Raw genomic sequence first — 23,568 nt, 5'->3', positions numbered from 1 at the left:
GCCGCAAAGGGGATGGGGGGGGGTGCCACTTGGGGGAGACTCCATGGGCACCCCTGTTAGGGGCCGGGAGTGGCCGGGGTTGTCAAGCAGGGGTGTTTGTTTGTTTGTTTTTCATTTTCTTTTTTCATACGGGGTGAGTGAAAACATACAAGCGGTGATCCACCACAGCATGCGCCCTGCCACATGCACTGAAGTGCTCCTCCCCACTTTGCTTCTGGAAAAACCATCCTTTGTTGGGTAGACAAGTAGGCCTGATTTGGAAGCCTCAGATTCAGTTGACTGTGGAGTGAACCAAAGTAGGCAAAGGCATTGACTAACAAGGTCGCAGCTACAGCCACTCTGACCTCCTGGGGAGGCAGCTGTGGATCCAGTTGGTGCGCGGACTTGGGCCCAGCTAGATCTGGGGTGACTATGCCTCTCACTCCTGCTGCCCAATCCAGGCAGCTCTGCCCTGCACTGCTAAGACAGTTGAGGGGTTGAGAGGAGCCTGCCTCCCTGGTTTGTCGGGGAGTGAGGGAGGGTTAACATAATGCTGGCCAGGGCCACAGTGTGCCAGGTGCTGCCACACAGGGAGCTGAGACTCTGCTGGACAAGGCAGGAGCCTCTCTGTCCCTGGGGACTATTTATAGCCGGGGGCCCAAGCTGCTGACCTGTGACATTCCCCGGCTGCCACCGCATCCCAGAGCAAGGCCAGTGCAAAGCACACTCCTCTCCCTCCTCCCCTTCCTGTTCTTCCCTCACCCCGGGGGGAGGGGACAGGGTGGTTTTAATTTTTTTCCTCCTCCTTGGGTTTCCCAGCTCCTGAGAGGTGCCGATGTAGTCAATATCTCTTAAAGCCTTCAGATGACAAAGGAGAGCTGGTCTTGGAATGTCAGGACCTTCCAACATGGGGACCTGCTCACCCTTCCTTACCCCTGGGCCACTCTCTGGCCCCCTGGCCTCCAGATACACATGCTGGTTAGCCACCTGGCTGCTCTGGAGGTGGCTGAGAAATACGGACAGGGTTTGGGAGGAGGAAAGGGGTAGAGCCAAGGGTGTGCTCAGGGAGACTGCAGCAAGAGGGACCCTGCTGACACCACCCCCGTCCTAAGCTCCTGAGGAGGGAGGCAGGGCAAATAACAAAGGTCACAGGGAGCAGAGTGATCTGAGCCTGCTATGAAAAGGTATAGCTCTGTCAGCAGATTAAATTCCTGCTCCCCAAAGAGGGTGCTGGCGGGGACGGTGAGGGAAGGCTTGGAAAGGTCATGCATGGTGGGGAGGAGCTGGCAGAGAACTAGGAACCAGGAAGTCCTTGGGGAGAATGACAAGCCCCAGGGTCAGAGATGCCAGCGTGGCAGCAACTCTGGTGCCAGGGCAGCCTGGGGGAGGGGAAAGGGGACAACCAGAGGTTTCCAAGGACGCAGACGTTGCTAGGAGAAGCTAGAAGGGGGTTGTTTGAGATCTTTGTATTTTGTTAACAAACACTGAGATCCATTGATGCTGTGTGAGGCCTGGCAGAGGTCAGAGCAAAGGGGTTCCTGGGGCTTATGTCAGCTCAAAAGCCCAGACCCCTCCCTGGCAGCCCTTGCTTCATCCCTCTTGTGGCTGAGGTACTTCTTTAGCCACTTAACTGGGCTTGGGGACAGGATTCCTGGTTGCCGTAAGGCAGCAGTGGGCAGGCGTGTCTCCCTTCTCCCTCTACCTCTCCCCCCCCCCCAAAAAGCAGGCAGTACTAGGGCTTGAGTCTACCCCTCCCAGAGGACAGAGAGAGAGCCCAACATCTGGAGAGGGACAAGGCAACTCCATTTCTGGTGAAATGTAGTGGCAAGAGGCTGCAGGCTGCTTGGTGGTTCAGGATTTTGAAGCAGGTAGTTGGGCCCCGCAGCCTCCTGTCTTCCAGTGAAAAACTGAGAAGTGGCTGCTCCATGGAGAGTCCCAGAGATCCTGGTGGCCAGGTACCCCAAGCTTCTTCTTGTCTCCATTGGGGTAAAGAAGCTGCCTGGCCTGGGCCCCAGCCCCGCTCACACATGTTCTGGGTGATTTTGTAGGCAGTGGATGAATTCACCCACTGGCTGGTTCTCGTAGCATATCTTATACACACCCATGAACAGAGGGAACCTAGAATGGGGAAGGAGAGACTCATATTAGCCTCCTGGTGTTCCCCTACCCGCCACTTCCCATCCACCTGCTAATCCACCACACCCCTACTCTCCCACCTTCAAGTTCAGGCAGACTCTGGCTCTCAATTTCCAGTTGCTGAGAATATGAACTTCCTAGCCCAGGGCTTTAGGGTTAGGTTATTGATTGCCCTCCCTATCATATCAAACTCACCCGTATGATTCCTTGGCATGAATTTTTTGTTCCACTTGAGCAAGCCCCTTAACCTCTCTGAGCCTCAGTATCATCAACTGTAAAATGGGACCAATATAACAAAGCAGTGAAGAAGTGATTATGTGGGCCGGCCCAGTGGCACAGTGGTTAAGTTTGCATGTTCCACTTTGGCAGCCCGGGGTTCACCAGTTCGGATCCCGGGTGCAGATATAGCACCACTTGGCAAGCCGTGCTGTGGTAGGCGTCCCACATATAGAAAAACAGAGGAAGATGGGCACAGATGTTAGCTCAGAGCCAGTCATCCTCAGCAAAAAGAGAAGGATTGGCGGTAGATGTTAGCTCAGGGCTAATCTTCCTCAAAAAAAAAAGAAGTGATTATGTATTAGGTGAAGGTGCTCAATAAATGCCAGTTTCCTTCTTCCCATTCTCTTGCCCAGGCTGCTCCCTTTACCAGGGGGCTGTACCCTGACCAGCCATGAGCAGATCTTCTGAACCTGTTTCATACTCTCTTAGTCTAGGATTCTTTCGCAGATCAACAGAGCTCTGCTCTGACCAGCCCATCACCCCCACTGTCTTTGTGCTCCCTGAAAACGAACACCTTGAAGCACAGACCATCTCCTTACACCTCAGCAGCCAGGACAGGAGTCAGGGGTCAGAAGGGTTGGCCTCGGGGGAGCGGCTTAGAGTGGGGTGATGGACAGAGAGGCAGGACAGTCAGATGAGCTTATTCCTGCGGCCTGAGAGCTTCAACCCCCATAGCAGACGACAAAGAGGAAAGGACGGAAGGGAGGTTACGCGGAGGGCTCCAAGCAATGTGATGTAATGAGCACTGGACTGGAAGGAGTTCAAAGACCATGAACTAGCTGGGGCACAGTGGGCATGCCAAACTCTCTCCAAGCTCTGGTCTCTGTCTGTAAACAAAATGACATTTCCCTCTCTGCCCACTTCACAGACTGAGGAGGGTTCAGAAGATGATGAATGGGGAGAGCGCTTCTGGCTGTGGTTCTCTCCACCAGTGGGGCTGTGGCAGACACTTACTTGTCCACCAGGCCTTTGTGCTGGAGGATGCTGTGTAGCTCCCGGGCTGTCTGGGGCCCCTGCAGCTTCTGCCCATTCAGCATCTCTTTCTCCAGCTGCTCAATGGACTGTGAAGAAAACAGGATGTGTGGATGGAAATGGGAAAGGAGGGTTGTCAGTGTGAGGTGGAGAGTCTGGGGCTCAGATGGGAGGTGGGGTCTTAGAAGGAAAGAAAGGCTGGGAATGTTCACAGCAATATGGTTGTGCTCAAGAGATCCTCAAGTCAAGTTCCTCTGTGTTGATACCTACAGGGCCCACCCTCTGCTCTCCCTTCTCCCCGGGGCCCACCTTTCCTGTTCGGGCGAAGGCTTCAGCCACCTTGCGGTTCCGCCCTCCGTAGCAGGTAGTGATGAGGTCAGCAACACCGCAGCTCTCCAAGAAGGTGGCAGAGGACACAGGGCCACCGCAGAAGAGCTTGGCAAAGGCGATCATCTCCATGAGCCCCAGTCGGATCACCGCCGCCTTGGTGTTGTCACCAAAGCCCAGCCCATCACAGAAGCCAGCCCCCACGGCAACTATATTCTTTGGGGAGTAGAGGTCACGGGTGAGAGAGGATCCTCTCCTGCAGGCCCCACTTGGAGCCCTCAGCACCTGCCTCATGCTCCTTCCATCAGCCATGACACACCCCCTGAATAAGTGAAGAACAGTGGAGGGGCTCCTCATCTATTTCCACCTCTTGGTTTTCCTGCTTGCTTTACCCACTTCTTTTAGCCTGGGCTCATGCTTCCTGGCTCCCCAACCCTGTCCCATACTCCATCCTTGATGACATTTCCTAAAAACCAGTCTTCTCTCCAGGATTCAGAGTTCTGGTCATCAATCTGAGTGTCTTGGACATCTTGTCTCCCATTTGGCTGGGTGCTCCCCCATGGCATCTCCTCTTCCCCCTGGACCACCCCCTGGAGCCAGAGATAGAGATGTCCCTCAAGGGGCTATAGGGAAAAAAGAAGGGGGTCCAACGTCTGATGGTGAGTAACTGGAAGGCCTGAATGATCCTGGCCTTCCTTCTGCAGCTCTTCCTATGTGTATGGGACTTGATGGGGAAAGGGAACAACTGCCCAAGAGTGAGAGTCTGGAGTACCAGCAACCTCGTATAGCTGCTAGGCCCTCCTTCAGGACTTTCTCCCTACCCCATGGCTGCCTCTGCACCCCTCTCACCTTTAAAGCCCCGCAGATCTCTACTGTGTCCACTTCCTGCACCACGGTGATGCGGAAATTGGGTGTCTGCATCAGCTCTTTCAGAAGCTGTCCTTGGGCCTCGTCCTTGCAGCCTAAAGTGGGGAGGGGACAAGGTTTTAAGGGGAGACTCTTGACTTTTCCTCCCACACCTGCCGTAAGCAGGACCTGCAACCCTTTCCCTGGAGGTGTCCCAACCCTCCCTCACCTCTGACACTTGGGTCTTCTTCCTTTGCCTGCCTTATGGGGAGAAGATGGCTAAGTTGGGGGCGGGGGGAGTATGGGGAGGCGCTATAACAGGAGCTGTGTTGTGTATGTGGGTGGTGGTGGGGCTCTCACCAATGGTTGTCTCACAGAACTTCTCATCAGCCACCTCGCTGGCAATGTTGGCCCCCATCAGCACACTTATGGGGATGCCAAGGCGCTCCCCAATCACTTCAGAGATGAGCTTCAGCCCGTTGGGGCCCTCGTCTACCCCCTGGGCACAGGATGGAGCTCAGGCCAGGTGCCCTTTATGCCCAACTGAGGGCTTCCCACCCAGAACTCCTGCCCCTTCCAAATCCACTGTTCATCAGTGTCCCTCCCAAAAAGTCTTGCCCAACCAGCCAAAGCTTGCTGTATTGAGGGGATGGCATATGAAAACAAACCCACCTGAAAACTCCCCTTCCACAGCCCCTCAACCAACCTACCTCTCCAAGGCAATGTATCCCCTCCACATCCTTAAACAACCTGCTCCTGAGTATCCCAGACGAACTTCCATCCAGGCCACTGCACCAAACCACCACCTCCTTCACACCCCTCAAACCAGTCTGCTTCTCACACCCCCCAGGCATCCTTTGTACACCTGCTAAACTCCCCAAGATGTTTGTCTCCAAACCCATCTCTTATCCACTCCCCAACCCACCTCCCCTTCCCAACAGCCCCCAGCATCTGACTGTTTATCGAGCCTCCCTGAAGCCAACTCTCTTCTCTCCAGAAAACTCTTGGCCCACTTCTGCCATTTTCTGTTCTCCTCACTTCACCCACCCTGAGCCCCACAACAGTTAGCTGCATCCCCATCCACATGAAGGTGTCCCTGGCACCTTAATGAGAGATATGCCAATGGCGTTTGCCTTCAGGTGGCCCTTGAGCTGATCACAGATCTTGCCGATGAACTGATGGGGCACCACAAAGATCAGGATGTCAGCATCCGCTGCAGCCTGGACCACATCTGGGACAGCCACCTGTGGAGGCGACCAGTGCTTGTGGGCCTGACAGACTTCTTCTAGCCCCTATGGAACCCCATTCGGGAGATCTAGGAGCCAAAGAGTGAGGCTGGTGAGGGAGAAGGAAGGGCGGTTTGGGGACTGAATCTGAAAGGGCTGAAATTGTAGGAATAAGACACTCTATTCCTTCCTCCTAGCCACCACTCCCTCCGGCTCCAGCTGTCCTGGGCTCCTGTGGACTCCTGGAATCCTCCTCCCAGCACTCTCCTCGCCCTTGGCTGTGGGACAGTGAGGGAGGTCAAAGGAGGCCTGGGCTTGGCAGGAGGAAGAGGCACAGTAATTTCATCGCCCTGCTCCTAAAGGCCCCAACTGAGAAGGGAGAGCCCCAGTCTTCCTACTGTCTTCTCTGCTCCCCCTTTCCAGGAGGTGAGCGAACCACATGGCTTTGACTAGAGACCTTAAGTCCAGGGAGCAGGGTCCAAGGCTGCTAACAACGCAGTGAATGAGTAACAGGATTAGAGCCTGAGGCAGGCACTACCCGGACCCCAAGTCTGGGAGCCAGAGAACCTGTCTTTGGTTGCTGTGGAAACCAACTTCTTTGTCCTCTTGCCCTCCCTTTCCTGCCTGGAAGCCTGTAATTGGCGGGGGGTGGGAGGTGAGGGGTGTGTGTGGGGTGGGTACGTTCAGGTTCTCCTCAGTCCCAGAAAGACCCCAGGGGAGCAGTTTGGGGGCTGTGCAAAGGGGTGCCCTGTGCATGGAGCAGCCCTCCTGAGATGTTTCCCAAGTCCAGGCGGCACCTGAAATGGCCCCCTCTCAGCAGGAGGCACCCTCCACTTCCCTTTCTCTTCCTTGCAGGGTGTTGGGGCTCACCACATTGGGCGGCAGCTTGTGCCCTGGCAGGTATTTGACATTCTCATGCTGCGTGTTGATGATCTCTGTCAGCTTTCTGCCCCCGACGTCTTCCTCAAACACCCACATGGTCACTCGTGGGTCAAAGTGTGCCAGCTGGGCTGCATTGCCACCCACAATCTTGGCGATGGCTGAGCCCCTGGTGGGAGGGGGAGCACAGAAAGTGGAGGAGTCGGGCGTGATGGAGGGAATGGTGGCAAGGGAGGGGGCAGTGTTCCACCTCACGATATCACAGTAGTCCGCCAGATTATTTACTTGCCACCTTCCTTGTCACCCCCAGCCCCGTGAGAGTGTGTCCCTAGTGACCTGGCAGTAGAAAGGAGACTCAGTCTACCTCACACTTCACTGCTGGAGAAGGGGGCCAGCCTTCTGATCTCCCCACCCCCCCAAACCCAAGCAGCTTTTCAGGCAGGGAGCGCCCTGGAGGCTCCCTTCCTGTGGCGAACAGGTGCAGCTGCCCAGGCAGGCAAGGGACAGAAGAGGTTTGGACACGTCTGTCCTGTGGGGGTAGGCACAGGAGAAGATAGAAGCAGGGATGGAGCAGGAACCGGAGGGCATTTCCTACCTGCTGTCTGCCTCCTGCCCACCACGCCTCCCTCCCAAGACCCTGTGTACTTGGGAGAACCCTCCCCTCCCCCCAATACCCCTTGACAGAGCCGCCTACCAGTTGCCGGAGCCTACAATGCAGACTTTTTTGCTGGCCATGGTGCCGCTTCTCTGCCTGAGCCAGCTCGGTGCCACACTCCCCAGCTCCTCTGCCGGCTAGGAACATATAACACTGCCACACGTGGGTGCAGCCAAGCCCCGCCCCCTAGGGTGGGTGGGGAGGGAGCACCCAGGGAGACAGAGTGCCTGGCAGAGTCAGGGAAAGGAGAGGAAAGCGTAGAGACAGGTGGGGACCAGGAATGGGACAGAGACCAGACCCTTCTTTTCCTCTTAGGTTTGCCAGCTGACAGTGCTGGCAGGCTTCTTCCCTTGGCCTCAGCCCAGTTTCCTGCCCCTCTCCCCGCAATGGTCTCATTTTGAGGTCTGCCAAGAAATAGCCCAGATAAGGAGCAAGTGACTGGCCCCCCCCCTCACTCCCTCCTGTCCCCCAGCACTGGAATAAATTGTATTCAGCCCTACTAGCAGATAGAGAAATGTTTTCTTTTCCAAGGGAGGAATCGCCCTGCATATCCTCCCTGGAGCCCCCAAAACAGCTCTATGAGTTTGTCCTCTAGCCGTGACAGAGACCACGTCACTGGCCCCACACTAGCTCGTCTGCAGGGCTGTGGGTGAGTGGGGTGAGTGGGTGTGGGCCCACTTTTAAAGATAAGACCGCATTAAAAGGTAAGGGCCTGCTTTGGAGGCCACCCAGCCAAGGATAAGGGAGACCCCAGGAGCGCCGAGTGACAGTCACCTCAGTTACCACATCTCAGGGACTCACCAGTGGGCCTCTCCTCACCTCAAAGGATCCACACCTGAATGTTTTCCAGGAAGAGAGGGTGGGAAAGGTGTAAGGTGGAGGCTCTAATGCCAAGTGGCCCACAATTCTCCTTTTGTAGACTCTGGGCTTACAGAAGAGGACAGGACAGAAAAGAAGGCAGCCACGTGTTCGCTGTCTTTGAGAGGCTTTGAGCTCCCTTCAGTTCTTCCTTGGGTTTCCAAGCTACCACACTAGGGGCTCCCTCAGGTGAGTGGCGAGTTTGCAGAAGCCAGAAAGAGGAAGGGATGCAGGACCTGCAGCAGCTGTGACCTCTGTGGAGCTTTGTGGTCTCAGATCCTGTAATTGAGAGCAAGTGGGATGTGTGATTTTTGGGGGAGGGGGAGAACGGAAGGAACACACTGAGCAGTTCAGGGCTCTAATTGCCCACAGCCATCTGTTTCACTAAGAGGAGGAGCTCTGGTTTCTAGGCTGATTTGGAGAGTGGGGCAAAGGCCCCCAAAACTCCAGCTGTCTGTGCACCTTGGCCTAGAGGGCAGACACTGCTGTGTGCTCACATGCTGACCTCCTGGCTTGGCACACTGCTTAGTGGGTGTTTCCATCCCCCTGGGCCACTGCTGGCTGGCGAGAGGTCTGAGCACAACCACTGGGGCAGGGTAAGTGGGCATAAGGTCACGACTTGGAAGAAACGGTTTCCTAAATTCTAGGAACTGCCCAGGAAAAGCCCACCATATTGTCTGCCCATCACGAGGGCGTTCCATAGGGGAACATACACGAAATCGGCGGTTGATTGTTTCCCTTAGGAACAAAGTTGTGCTTACTAAGAGCCAGCCACCCACAGATCACTGTGACTGCACTGACACGGAGACAAAGACACCAGCACCAGGCTGCCAGCTGGGAGCACTGATTATGGGTGTTGGAAGAAAAAGAATTCTTCTGTCCCTGGCACATATGATAGGACCCCCAAAGAATAGATGTTCATGCATAAAATAACTCCCTTGTTTTTGCCTAAATGCTTCCATTTCTCACTTTGCCCCTACAAACACTTTTAGTGTGGAGACAAAGAATTTGTTCATTTATATAGGAATAAAAAGTGTGCAGAGATTCAAATTTGGCTCGTCACAGGAAGTTATCTGTACCACTAGAGCTCTTTTCCCAAGAGCAAACTGCAGATTATTTGCTTGAAATTAATAATGGTTCATCAGCCATTCATTACACATGTAATTAGCCTGGGTAAAAACAGATGCCATTTCAATGTCCTTGACATCAATTTTTTCCACTCCAAGTTATCACCCACACACACTCTTCTCTGCTTTCCCTACTCAAGTCTGATAAAACCCCAAGTTCCAGATTGGGAACATTGGTTGTATCCTTGGTGAGTGTGATTACATAGGGGCTAGACTTGAGTATTCCCATCCATGGAAGCAAAGGGTAATTTTTTAGCTACAACTTTGGAATGTGGCTGCACTCATCCTATGTTCTAAAACTCCTTCTTGGGTAGAAGCAAGCTACATAACGGCACAAACGAGGAAAGTAATGATCCACCAGGTGGGGACGCAGGCACATTCTGATGAGAACTGCAGCAGAATTTCATGCTTGTGCTAACAGGACTATCAATCCTGAGCAGTCTTCTCAGCTCTGCCAATGAGGGCTTGGTTGTCTACAGTATGAGAATGACAACACAGCACTTGCATGGTGACCTTAAGAACTGAAATCTTGGAGCCAGCCCAGTGGCACAGCAGTTAAGTTCACATGTTCTTCTTCTCAGTGGCCCGGGGTTCGCCGGTTCAGATCCTGGGTGCGGACATGGCACCACTTGGCAAAAGCCATGCTGTGGTAGGCGTCCCACATATAAAGTAGAGGAAGATGGGCACAGATGTTAGCTCAGGGCCAGTCTTCCTCAACAAAAAGAGGAGGATTGGCAGTAGTTAGCTCAGGGCTAATCTTCCTCAAAAAAGAGAAACTGAAATCTTAATCAGAGCCATGAAAGTGGGAGCTTAAAGAATGGCAGGCACAGGGGACACCAATGTCTTTAGCTGTGCAGGCCCTGGCCTGTGTCTAAATAGGAGCCCTGAGTAGTAGAACTCTATAGGACGCTCAGGTTCGTAAGCCTAAGGGAGGACAGACACCCAAGGACAACGCACTCAAGCTCAGGAGAAGGGAGAAGACAGCAGTGCCACTGTCTTGTTAGTACCTTACTAAAGGGAACTGGGGGCAGAACTCCAAAATCTACTGATGAAGCCCAATAATCTCAACCAGCACCTGGCCTGCTTGGACTCCACCCCGGGGCTGACAGAGCAACCTCTAAGGTAAGAACCTGAGGCCCACAGGATAGGAACCTCATTTTCCACATCCCCTGTGCCTAGCACCACAGCTGGCACACAGCAGATACTCAATAAATACTTGTCAAGTAAAATAAGCAAACACCACGAGCACGTCTAGTGGTACTGGAAGAGAAAGAGCTCAGGGAAGAGCTCTTAGTAGGTAGGGTGACCCATCCTTTGGAAGATTCTTTTATTAAAACTGGGTGACATCGATAAGGGGACGGTACAAAAAAAATCTTGGTCCATGAAAAAAAACATAATAATTCAGTTAATAAAAACAGTTATCTTCAACAGGGACACTGTATAGGAGTGCTGAGCTTCCTTCTCATGGTTCCAGCCCCAAGGACAGAGGTTGTCCAGTGTCACTGTGGGGAGAACCTTTCAAGGGAGGGGTGGGATAATAGCAGGAAGGAGAAGATGGGGAGAAATTCTGCTGTTCCCACTGCGGAACAGACAGGGACATGGAGTTGGGGGATGTGCTCGCAGGAGCCTGAGGAGGGGGTGGGGAAGCAGGGGCTTTGTCAGTTCTGTGGGTTTAGTGCCCATGCTGAACGGAATTCCCCCTCTGTGCCCAGCTGTCTCCCACCCTGCTGTGTTGTCTGCGAGCCTGGGATAAGCTAACTCGGGGTGATACAACCTGGAAGGAGAATCTGAGGCTCTCCTGGAAAGATGCAAAACCATCTCAGTTCCAAGGGGCCAAGATCACAAGGTCCTGCTGCTACCTGAGGGGTCTGAAGCTTTAAGGGCAGGGGCTGGGGAGTCACGATCCTGTGAGGCAGGGAGAGGCAGAGTCACAAACCCACTCAGAGCTCTTCTCCAGCCCTAGGCGCTTTCACTCCTCAGTGCCCTAGAAGTCACCAGTGGGTGTCAACTGGGCAGACAGGGGTAGGAAGACAGGGATGGCCCAGGGCTTTTACCCGTTTGATTTCAGGCCTGTTTCTCCATAAAGGGATGGGGCAGGCAGGGTGGAGCGAATGAATGAGTCATACCTCCAAGCAACAGCAGGAAGGAACAGCCTCTGCTGGCAATGACAGTACCCCAGGTTAGATCCCTGGGGCTCTGACAGGGAAAGGCAAGATTCCCCCACCCAAACGCCCTGGGTTAGGACAAAGAAGGAATCCCAAAAAGAGCAGCTACAGGGAGTGTGCTGGGAGGGAGCAACAAAGAACAAACTCCAATACTGATGTGGACCCCCTATGAGGGAGTAAGAGAAGTACTGAGACAGCAGGCCCATCCAGAGGGCTGCGGACTGACCTGGGGCTCAGTGCTAGAGGGCAACAAGTGAACGGAGAGTTTGCTCCAAACCTGTGGAGGGAAGGAAGGAAATTGGATTCTGTTCTCAGGAGAGCCAAGGTCAACTAGCTTATAGAGTGCCCCTAGGCCTGAGTCTCGGAGAAAGGGCTAAAGCTCCCAACTCCTGGGTCTCCGAAGGGCAGGATCAGGGCAGCCAGTCCCCTTGAAGACCACCTGGCCTTAGGCCCAGTCCAGTCAATGCACTGATTACCACTACAGGTTCTCTCTCTAATACTATCTAGAGGTCCTATGTAGACCAGGGGAGGGTAGAGGCACATGGGAACTTTGTGGGGCAAAGGGAAGCTGGGGGTAGGAAGGGATGGGGTGGAGAAGAGGGTAATAGGTGTCTTGTGAGACAGAAACATGAGACCCTCTTCATTCTGGTGTTGTCCTTGAACCAACAGCATCCCCTGGAAGGCCCCAAGCAAGACCAAGGCAGGTGCTATGAGGCAGGCAGCACAGGGCCCAAATAAAGAATCGGCGCAGCCACATGAGGGCTGTGGGAGAGGCCCTATGTATTTCGGATTCCCAGGGCTTGCTCTAATTCTTGTCGTCTCTGCTGCACCTAGGGAGAAAACAGTGGAGGGAGTGGAAGTTGAGACAAGCCAGAAGTTGGTACCTAAAACCAGTGACCCCCGTCAGCGGTGCAGACCCATTGCCTTTTGTTAGTCTCCCCTGTGAACCCAGGCGTCTACCTTGGAGTAGAAGTATCGGCACACGGCCTCCTGAGCCCAAGGCTGGAAGTAGAATTCAGCTCGGCGCTCTTCCTCTGGGTTACCCACCACGTCGGTCATGGTCTGAGGGAGACGGCATGGGAAGACAGAGGAGAATAGACTGTTTCTTTCCTTCACATCTGTTATGTTATGGACTGAAGTGTATCCCTCTAAAAGATGTCAAAATCCTAACTCCCCAGCACCTGTGAATGTGGCCTTATTTGGAAACAGGGTCTTTGCCAGATGATCAAGGTAAGATAAGGTCATTAGGGTGGGCCTAATCCAATATGACTGCTGTCCTTATAAAAAGGGGAAACTTGGACACAGGGACAGACGTGCACAGAGGGAGACGAAGTGAAGACACATGGAGAATACCATCTGCAAACAAAGAAATGCCTGAGGGTGCGGCAAGCTGGGAGAAAGGCCTGGAACAGTCTCCCTCACAGCCCTCAGAAGGAACAACCCCTGCTGACACCTCGATTTCCGACTTCCAGCCTCCAGAACTGTGAGCTGATGAACTGCTGTAGTTTAAGCCAGCCAGTGTGCGGTACTTGGCAAACCACCAATACAAACGCCAAGTCACGCCCAGCTACCAACAAGCCACTGCCTTCTTCAGGGACACTTGCTGGCACCCCCTGTTCCCTGCCCCTCTGCTCAGCCTCTATAATTGTAATCACAGTCACCACAGGATAGGCAAGAACTGAGGGCACGTTTCACACACTCTGTGCCCATTCCTCCCTTCTTGCTTGTTCTCATGGTGCTCCCTCTGGGAAATACCTCAAATCCCAAATTCTCCATGGAGCCCTTCCCAGCTATCCTAGCCTCATTGATCTCCATTCTCTGAATTATCTTATTGGTACTCATGAGTTCCAATAATGTCTTACAGGGTTTACTACTTTCTAAACCATATTAGCCTAGTTTCTCCAAACAGAGTGCATGCTGCTTTGAAAGCAGGGATCAAATTTTCCACTCTGCATCCCCTACGATATGGTGCAGAGTGATAGCACAGAGTAGGTACCAGATAAACTCCTGATGGTTCCACCTCCATTTCCCTACTTTATTGTAGAATGGACCCCGGAACACACTAAAGGAGATCTGGTCCCTCACTTCCCCCTCTGGCTCTTCTATCAGATGCTACAGAGAGAAAGCAAATGTGTGCCTCCCTGACCTAAGTCCCTTTGCGCCTCTCCTAGGTTCTTTACCTTGAGGTCCCGGCACTGGGACTGAAGCCAGTCGTTGATGAAACCCTGAGGGTCTCTGGCAAAGCTCAGCATGAATTCCCGCTGGGTCTTCAGTTGATTGATAGTTTCTATTGTCTCATGGATCTGAAAGGAGGAAGGAAGCTCATAACATTTTCAAACTGGGAAAACGCAAAGTAAAATGGCAGACAGTGTCTGACATCTCCATTGGCCACCCCAAACCTAGGTAGAGTGCCACTTAGAAATAGCGCTTCTGCCCAGAGCCCCAGCAGCTCCGGCACTCAGCACTCTTTCAGCAGGTAATTTGCACTGTGTCTCTATATACCCCACGTGAGAGAAGTTGTCCTTCTAGTCTCCACAGTATCCACTATGGATGAAGCTACAAGGTGAATACTTAATCCACAGCACAAATGGGTCCAAAAACACTCTCAGATAAAAAAGAAGTGGTATAGAAGCCTCTCTGTCTCAAAAGCTGTGGTCCATGGCTTTTGTTCTCTGCCCTCTTATTCTCCATACTATTTTTTTTTTTAAGATTGGCACTTGAGCTAACAACTGTTGCCAATCTTTTTTTTTTCTGCTTTTTCATCCCAAATCCCCCCAGTACATAGTTGTATATTTTAGTTGTGGGTCCTTCTAGTTGTGGCATGTGGGACGCCGCCTCAGCATGGCCTGATGAGCGGTGTCACATCCACGCCCAGGATCCAAACCGGCGAAATCCTGGGCCGCCAAAGCAGAGTGTGCGAACTTAACCACTCTGCCATGGGGCTGGACCCCTTTGCATACTCTTTTTCTTTTTTTTTTTTTGAGGAGGATTAGCCCTGAGCTAACCGCTGCCAATCCTCCTCTTTTTGCTGAGGAAGAGTAGCCCTCAGCTAACATCCATGCCCATCTTCCTCTACTTTATATGTGGGACACCTGCCACAGCATGGCTTGATGAGTGGTGCCATGTCTGCACCCGGGATCTGAACCCGCGAACTTTGGGCTGCTGAAGCAGAATGTGCGCACTTAACTGCTGGGCCACTGGGCCAGCCCTCTATACTCTTTACAGCAATTTCATCTACTTGTATGTCTTCTATTACCAGTGACAGGGTAATGAGTCCCCAGTCTGAAGACCAGAATCCATTTTCTAAACTCCAACCAATCTAACTGCTTGACATCTCAAGGTACCTTAAACTCTCCAAAGCTAAATTCACTACCTTTCTCTCAACACTTGCTTCTCCTGTTCTCAATCTGAATGAATACTACTGTGCACCCAAGCTAAAATCCTGGGAGTCACTATAATGCTTCCTTCTCCCTCATGCGCACCCCACCATCCCCCTCCAAAGTGTCCGAATCCCTCAGTTCTACTCTGACACCTCTCAAATCTGTCTGCTCATTTCCATCCTCACTGTCAGTACCAGAGGTTTAGGCACTCGACATATCTCATATGCATTACTGCACCGGCCTCCTAATTGGGCTTCCTGCCTCTAGACCTGCCCCTGTTACAACTACCAACTACTTCTCTACCTTCCTGCCAGTGATCATTCTAAATCTAAATAGCATCAGTCCCTCCAGTCTTCAGGACAAAGTACAAACAGTTTTCCCTGTATCAAAGCTTCTTCTTCATTAGGCTCCTGCTTCCCTATCCAGTTTCCTTTCTCCAAACTTCCCATCCCTGGCACGCTGAGCTGTATCTAGCACACTAAATGGCCTGGGCAACTTGAACATACCAGGCTCTCTCTCTTATCTCTGGATCTTTACATACCCTGTTCTCTCTTTCTAGAATGTCCTCTGCCTCCCACACCCCTAAGCACCACTATCCTTTCTCCCCTTTTGTTAGCTCCCACTTTGTCCTTCAAGATTTAGTTGGGGCATCAACTCTTCCAGGAAAGCCTCCCTGTTCTCCTTTGTGTTCCCAGAGCATTTCTGGCTTTACTTGCTTGGACTATGTCTAATAATGTCAATGATAATAATGATAGTAACAAGAGCAGAAACTACTGTTTGTTGTTATGTGCCAGATACAATGTTGTGTCTTTACATACATCGTCTCGTTTAATCCTGGATAACAACCTTCTAAAAATAAGTATTATGGTCTTTATTTCACAGACCAGAAAGTGAGACTTAAAACTATTGAAAGGTATAGGCAGAATCCGAATTCGTGTGTCTGGCTCCAGCCAGCACCAAGGAGTGCCTGGCATATAATGGGTGTCACTACATTTTGAATGAATACCAAAAATCAAAAGGCAGCCTAGAAGCTGTGATACAGCGCTTGTGGCACCCGAACTACCTGGAGCAGAGGCCCCTACCTTGTTGTCTAGAGTAGCAATCTCCTGCTGGCTGGCAGTAGACAAGAGGAAAGAATTCATCTGGGTCTTCAAGGTATCATCCACTTCCACATCAATGTCATAACAAGCCGTCTTTTTCTGATCATTTGGGTCAACACTGGGGAGGAAACCAAAGGGGCCTGGTAAAGGGCTTGTACCCCAAGACCTAATTACACAGCATCAAAAAGATGGCCCAAGAATGAAGGAAAAGGGGTTGACTGCAAAAGGGCACAAGAGAAGTTGTGGGTGTGACAGAAATGTTCTCTACCTTCCTTGCAGTGGTAGCTACATGGTGTATACATTTGCTAAAACTCATCAAACTATATTTTAAATAGGTGTGACCTATAGTATATGAACCTCAATAAAGTTGATTTTTTAAAAAAGTCAATTGGATTCTATTAAAATTGGATTCAGTAAAAAATCAAATAGTACAAAAGATATCCAGTGAACAGTTTCTCCCTCCCCTAAGGAAAGATACTTTCAGCATCTTGTGTACCTTTCTGCCTGTTAAACTAAAATTAACCCTGAAAATAAATTCAAACAAAACACAAACCATACAAAATAAAATAAAAAGTGGCCTAACTTTAAGCACAGGAATACAGGACAAACTAGCTTCTACCGACCCAGTATAGAGGTTGTAGGAATTACTACTGGCTAAGTGATGGTTCAGGGTCTAAAGAAAGGAAGGCCTTTATTGGAATTAATATGGAGTAAGGGAAAGAAGGCAGAGACTACATCTGACCACAGGGACATGCTGCTTTGAGGAGGAAGTGCCTTCCTTCGCTCCACATCTGCCTAGAGATGCCCTGTTCAACCATCTTCTGAAGAAAAACGCAGATGGAGATAAGGCACTGCGAGTCTCTGATTGGAATATCCCACCATCCGGAGAAGAGATGGTCACCCATCAGTGATGAGCTGGTAAACGTGTAACAACTGATTTTCCAAAAGAAATGAAAAAAAAAAGGCCCTGATTTGTAGCATTTGTCAATTTCTGTGGTTTAAATATTCCCAAAATGGTTGATTTCAAGCTGCCAACACTACATCACGGATAAAGGAGCTGGGAAGAGATGTGCAGTAACACATCATTACATAGTATTTCCACCATACAGACACAATAGACATAAATAATCTCAAAAACACAAGTAACTCCTAAGATATCATAAAATAATAAGGAAATTATAAGTTTTTGAGTATATATTGCCCTCATTTTTAATATAACATATTTAATTTTAAGTTTATATATTTAATTTTAAACAACGGCTTTGTTTAACCCGCTTGCAAAATTCCTGAAAATTTGACAACTGGCATGTGCAAGCAGGTACAAGCCAGCTCCAGCATGCCGCCTCCCATATACATGCTTACCTGATGACATGGTTAATGATGATGGGCTCTGGTGGCATAAGCAAGGCGTGGAGGCGTTGAGGGATCTCTGAAAACTTCATACGCTGAGACTCAAAGATCTGAGGGAAAGAGTAGAAGCAGCTAAGAAGTTGGCATTTTGAGCACTGGTGCTCCACAGATGCTAGCAAAAGAATGGGTCCTTTTCTCACCTGCTGGAGGTACTTGTCACAGATGACAAACTCCCGCTCATGAGGGTCCTGGAGCTTATGCGTCTTAATGTATTGCCACAGTGCTTGGATGATCACTGGACGGGTCTGGGTGTGGATGCCCAGGAGCCGAGCCAGGCGAGGGTCTAATTTAAACTGGGGGGGCTGCAGATAACCAAAGAGTACAGAGATGAAGGTAGTGAGCGGGGCTAAATTCATTTTGGGGTGCATAGCATGGCATACATTCAAGGCATTCAACAAGCATTAATGTAGTGCTTTCTTGGGGCAGATAAACACTAGGAGGAACTTAGAGATGACTAAGACCATATCTTATATTTAGGGAGCTTACATTCTGGTGGCAAAGTATCCACAACTAGACTTAAACCTTTAAATGTCAGACTGCTGATGGGATGTAACTGTGAAAGCAGGACCCCCCTCTCATCACCACACAATACCTGGTAATCCAGCATCAGCAGGACAGTACACCGTACATTCACGTCTCCTGGCCGCTTCACCTGGAAGCCATCCGTCTCCTGGGTAGTGGCGGTCCTGTGCCACTACAGAGAGGAAGATGTCAGGGGGTGCTCTCCCAGAGGAAGAGCTGGGGTGGGAGGGAAGAGCTTCTGTAATGACTGAATATTCAACTTTGATTACTGAGGCTACTGGAGAAGAGCAATAGCATGAGACATTTTTAAAAACTGCATATGGCTTTGGGATTACTGTCTGTGTATACGTAGATTAACCTTTTAATTTTGACTATTAAGGGTCGCATTTAAATTAGCCTGAATTTTCAGTGATAATTTTATCCACAAATGGACAATACATACTTGCACAGTAAAATAACGTAGCTATCACTTACTGAGCACTTACTATGTGTGAGAGTATTCTAAGACATTTACTTGGATTATCTCATTTAATTCCCACAACATCCATACAAGATAGGCATGATTATGCCTATTTTAGAGATGAGAAAACTAATGCTTAGAAGAGTGAAGTAGCTTGTCTACGGTCAAATAGCCAATAAGTGGCAAAGCTGCAATTTGAGCTCTGGTGTGTCTGATTCTACAGTCCACGTTCTTAGTCACTATGCTCTACTGCTATAAAGGTAAGGTAAACATATTTACAAATTTCTATTGATTCTATGACTTACTTCCCTTATTAGATGGTAAAGACCTTCCCATGTCTCTTAGTGGTTGAGGTTAAGGGGCTGTGGCTACACTGGCGAAGAAAGGAGCAAGTTAAGTTCACTTGGAGCGTGGGACTGTCTCACTGTGGTTTTGACTGTATCCCAAGGAACACTATCGCTAACATGATCCACAGAACACTGTGTAATCAGGCACTATAATAAATGATTTTTGATGATTTGGCATGTGAATCTAAACAGAGCAGGGACCAGAAGGAAGTCCCAGATCTATAAAGGTAACCTTGGCAAGGACTAGAACCCTACTAGTTAACCCCCTTCATGACAGCACCTAGCAGGAAAAAATGCGAATGGTGTGTGGATTACTACGGCTCACCATTATTAATCAGCAAGATGCAGAGATGGCCTGGCATGTATAACAGGCCTCCATTAGAATTTCCCTTGAAAGTGGGGGCAGCAATCAGGATAGTTACAGTAAAAAGGTGGGACAAGTCAGACTGCAAGAGCTCTTGGGTCCAAACAGTACCAGAACTAAACACAGGTAGTGCCACCTGGAGGTCAACGTGCAAACTGCAATGGTAGTACTGTGCACCTGGTGTAACCCTTTATTTAATATACCTCCTCTCTCCCTAGGCATTAAAGTTTGGCTTCCAAGTCCATCATCCTCCAGTCATAGAGTCAACACCTAGAAGGCAGAACTACTCACTTCTACCAGATGGTTGTCTGGCCCATACAGGTCTTTGTCCAGTTCGATCACCAAGGACTTAAAAAAGGAAGAGAACTTCCTCTTTTGTTTGGTGGCATCATATTTGGACAAGGCTGACTAGAGGAAAAGAGGAGAAGTCATTTGTTAGAAAAGGCCAGAAGAAATTCCCCAAGACAAAGTCTCATAAAAAAAGGAACCCACAACATCAATGGGGAAAAACTCAAAAACGTCTGCTGAGATGGCAAGGTAGGTATCTGTGAGTATTAAACAAGTCACAGCAGTAGCAAGAGAACCCCGAAGAAGCAGACTATAACATGTACAGGGTCACTGACTCACCCACCTCATGTCCCCAAGAGAAATGAGGCAAGTTAAGCCAAATCGTTGCACATAACAAAGCGAGTCTGAACCGAGAAAAGTCTGACTCTAGAGGGGAAATGAATCACAGGCAATAGGCAGTCAGAACAAAAACAGCTTTATTTGGATGGAATGACACCACTAGCAGATGGACTGGACCTACATAGAAAAGGAGGCTCTGACACTGAGCCCTGGTTCTCCTGCAAAAATGCATTCAAATTAGCTTGCCTGCGAACAGCTAAAAATAGAGAGCCAGAGGCTGTAAGGGAGGGAAAGGTGAGCTTCCCCAAGGAGCTTCTCGGGTGGGAGGTTTGGGGGCTATCACCTGGCTGCTAATGTTCCACATGAAGCAACAAAGACCCTGTCAGAGAAATCTATCCCACTTAACCTGTGAGATATCTCCAACAAAAGTTGGAAAGATGGAGGTGCCAGTGGGAATCAAGGACCTCAAGGACTCAGAGAGGAAAGCATGGCCTCAAATGCTAAGTGCAAACTGACTCGACTGAAAAAAAAAACCAAACCTCACTAAATAATCTGCAGATATTGCTAAATCCCAATGGCCAGCACCATCAGGAGGAAGGTAAACAACAAGTCAAATCCCAGGACAATAAAGTACTCGATATGATAACACAGTGAGGGCCAAGCTGTGGGAGCCAGACACAAAGAACCATTGTCTTTTAATGCAGGGAACACTGTGACCCTCTCCCTGCTGTTTCCAACAGGAGCTGTGAGCACCAGTTATGTTTCCTGCCAATCAAACAACACTGCTTGTTCCCAGCAGCTCCCACCCTAGATGCCGACCACGGTGGACCTTGAACTCACATCCTCCAGGAGCCGTCCTTCTACCCGAAGCTCCCAGGAAGCCACCGTCCCTTCCCCATCCTCGGCATCTGACTTAGCCGGATTGAAAGTGTTAGAAATGAAAATTCGCAGCTTCCGTTTTTGCTGAGGAAGGCAGAAACAGGATTGATGGTGGGGCTTCAGTGGTTTGATGTTGAAGACAAGGGTCTCCCCAAACCCCAAAATTACTCCTAACAGACTGGCTTACTGTCTACCCAGTCCCTGGGGTGGGTGGATGGAGATTCCATCTAGAAGAGGAGTACTGGCCACTGGCCTGAGTGCAAGTGCATACACTGGGATGTCAGATGGACAAAGTCATGCAAGGTGCCAGGTTCCCAAGGTGGCAGAGCAGTTATAGCAAAAACACAGACAGGGTACATTTCTGGTGCAAGAGATAGCAAAAGTCCCTCCCCCTTTGCAGTTCTGTTCTTATGCTGCTAATGTAATTCTCAGTTCGTAGGCGGAAGGGAGAGATGTAATTTAAATGCCAAGGAGAGCTGTGCTGCGCCTTTGATTTCTCATCCTGAGCCTACTGAAGGTTCCCGAGTCCTCTCCTTTGGCTCTCTGCCTAGCCCTCTCCTGCGTTACCTTGATGGGACGTTTCAAAGCCTCCTGGATATCTAGCCGTTTCCTCATGATAGTCTGGTCCAGTTTCCTTTCAAAAGCCAAGAGATCCATATAAGCCTGGGATTCTGGTACCAGTTCACGAATCTTAGGAACAGAAAGATGTCATTAGGACCTAGAGCTGACCATCTCTATTCTCAAACTCACCGCACCTTCAAGAAAACCTACAGCCTGGACTCACCCTTTGAGGTAGAATTTTGTCAGCCATCTTCTTTTTCTTTGCACTGTTTGGAATAAATACTGTTATCAGGTTGGGATGGAACTAGCCAGAACATGAAAACAGGCTGTCAGCACCTCCATTTATAGTAAAGTGGAGGGACTGCAAAGTTTCCCTCAAATCAAAGACACACCCCTCCTGCCCCCAACCAACACAAGGCATTCTTAAGAACGAGCACCCATCTGCTGACACAGCACCACTACCTCTGGGTTCAGGTACTCCCAGACCTGTGTCCTCACAGGCCTCCTCTTTCTCCTCCCTCCTTCCCTCCATTCCTCCCTCCCTCTGCCCTGGGTCATCTTACTTGTGATTTCGATTTTGGACCGCCTGCTGCTGGACCTGCTGGATCTGCTGAGGTGCAGGTCTCTTGCGGGACTGGTCCATCCCTGACTGGGCCAGGCCAGGTCGGACTGAAGGGTTCCCCCCATAGCCAGGGGGTCCCATGGAAGGTCCCTGAGGTGTCATTCGGCTGCCTGGCAGCATACCTGGTCTCTACAGAGGGGAGAAGACCCAGAGATGTCATGGCTTCCCCTACTAACCCCACCAAGAAAGCGAAAGCCGGGGGGGGGGGGGGGGGGGGGGAGGGATGCCTGAGTTCTTTGAATGAAACAAGGCTGGGGGTGGAGTGGAGCACAATGGGAGCCGAGCCCTCTGTCTCTTTAAAACATAAATAACTGGAGCTTCCTCTGTTCCAGTTGTGATTCTACAGGAGAATATAGCCCAAAAGCTAAGAGATAATCAGATTATACTCAAATTCTCCCCAGTCTTTCTATCTGACACACTGGAGAGGTCTTCTAATCTCACATTTACTCAGACAGTACTACATCTTTCGTGTTCCTCTGGGCAGGAGCTGCCCAAACCCTTTCGCACTCCAGCCCTCCTATGCCCACCCCTGGCCCGATTTCATCCCCCGTGGTTCTATACCCTGACTCCCCACGGAAACAATGTCCCTAGAAGCAGGTGGGGATGCTAACTGCCTCCCCCTACCCGGACTCAGGGCTCAAACCCCTCCCAGGGGAGTCCCTCCTACTTCTCCCCCACCCCTGTCACTCCCAGGCCCCCGCTCGGCTCCGCCCCCGGCCCGCGCGCCCCTCCTCCCGCCCCACTCACCGGATAGGCCGCTCCGGGCATCGGGGAGCGGTACAGCCCTTGACCCGGCGCCGGGCCCATTCGCACAGGAGGCCCCGGAGTCCCGCCCGGGCCCAGAGCCGCCGCCGCGCCGGCCCCTCCAGAGGCTCCGGCACCGCCGCTCGGAGCCACAGACTGGAAACCTGCCCGGGCCGCCATCTTCCCCGGAGCCGCTGCTGCAGCTGCACAAAGAACCGGAACCGGAACTCCCCCCGCCCCCCGCGCGCCCCCCGCGCCCCCCGCGCGCCCCCCGCGCGCCCGCCTGTCCGCCCGGCCGGCCGGCCGGCACGGGAGGCTCAGGGCACCGAGACTGTGGGCTAGAGGGGGGCGACTAGCGGAAAAGGCGTACTGACCACTCCCTCCCGCCTTCACAGCCCCGGAGGGAAAACCATCGAGACGACCTCGGGGATAGAGAGGCCCTGTGATCGGGCGCCCCCAGGCGACGGGAGGAAGACAAGGACCTGGAAAGTGGACCACAGCCCCAGCCCCAAGGCTCTGATGAGGAGGGTGATGGAATAACTGCTTCATCTTCGCGCCGTGCGTTTCCAAAGCGCTTTGATTGTTTTTTGTTTCCTTCTCTTACTGCTATAAGCTCGGGGGGCTGAAGAGGAGAACGCACTGTTTATTCTGTTTGACAAACACGAAAGCTGAACTCAGAGAGTAAATGACTTGGCAAAGGTCAACTAACAAGTTAGCAGTAAAGTCGAAGCCTAGAATCCAGATCTTGTGGCTCAGCGCAGGACTCATTCCACAGATAAAGTGCCTCAATAACTACCTCACGCTGGAACCTCAACCCAACTTCGTCCCTGAACTTTAACGTAACCTGCTTCCGGATTTTAAATTTATTTTGAATTTTGACTCTGCCCCTCTCCAAAGAATCCTTTGTGCTAGGACTTATCTTTGGGATCTTTGTTGCCTTTGATGACTCCCTCTTTCCCTGCCCAGTGGTTCAAACCATTCTTGGTGTGATGGTCAGCCTGTCCCATCCCAGGATGACCAGAGTCTCCCTGCTCAAGCCTCACTCCTCCCCTGATTGTTTGGCCCCAAGCCAAACTCAGATCTAGGCACTTAGTGGGAAGGCC

At 51.0% G+C, this 23,568-nt stretch overlaps 2 protein-coding genes across 4 annotated transcripts; both read right to left on the bottom strand.

The window, feature by feature from the left end:
- Nucleotides 1-1,430: 1,430 nt before the first annotated feature.
- GPD1 (glycerol-3-phosphate dehydrogenase 1) lies at nt 1,431-8,142 on the bottom strand. The gene is made up of 9 exons (XM_014862883.3): nt 8,119-8,142; nt 7,339-7,436; nt 6,636-6,813; nt 5,643-5,783; nt 4,900-5,038; nt 4,543-4,655; nt 3,676-3,909; nt 3,349-3,455; nt 1,431-2,097 (listed from the first exon to the last, which is right to left on the bottom strand). Exons 2-9 carry the CDS (start codon nt 7,377-7,379, stop codon nt 2,001-2,003), a joined length of 1,050 nt encoding a protein of 349 aa, XP_014718369.1. The 5' UTR covers nt 7,380-7,436; nt 8,119-8,142; the 3' UTR covers nt 1,431-2,000.
- An 89-nt stretch (nt 8,143-8,231) lies between these two features.
- SMARCD1 (SWI/SNF related BAF chromatin remodeling complex subunit D1) lies at nt 8,232-23,418 on the bottom strand. Of its 3 annotated transcripts, XR_011496802.1 has the most exons (14): nt 22,469-23,418; nt 21,663-21,850; nt 21,323-21,365; nt 21,106-21,228; nt 20,500-20,622; nt 19,324-19,440; nt 17,932-18,033; nt 17,480-17,641; nt 17,292-17,389; nt 15,912-16,047; nt 13,630-13,752; nt 12,410-12,511; nt 11,676-12,279; nt 8,232-8,436 (listed from the first exon to the last, which is right to left on the bottom strand). XR_011496802.1 is itself a non-coding variant. In XM_014862882.3 (13 exons), the coding sequence occupies exons 1-13, from the start codon at nt 23,012-23,014 to the stop codon at nt 12,226-12,228; spliced, it is 1,917 nt and encodes a 638-aa protein (XP_014718368.3). In that variant the 5' UTR covers nt 23,015-23,418; the 3' UTR covers nt 10,538-12,225. The 3 variants fall into 3 exon arrangements, 2 of the variants coding, with proteins under 2 accessions (XP_014718368.3, XP_070350121.1); XM_014862882.3 differs by lacking the exon at nt 8,232-8,436 and having other exon boundaries at nt 10,538-12,279; XM_070494020.1 differs by lacking the exons at nt 8,232-8,436; nt 20,500-20,622 and having other exon boundaries at nt 10,538-12,279.
- Nucleotides 23,419-23,568: the final 150 nt, after the last annotated feature.

This window comes from Equus asinus, chromosome 22 (genome assembly GCF_041296235.1).
Source record: "Equus asinus isolate D_3611 breed Donkey chromosome 22, EquAss-T2T_v2, whole genome shotgun sequence".
Lineage (NCBI taxonomy): Eukaryota > Metazoa > Chordata > Mammalia > Perissodactyla > Equidae > Equus > Equus asinus.
Note: the sequence above shows the minus strand (reverse complement) of the source record. Positions and strands in the feature narration are given on the sequence as shown.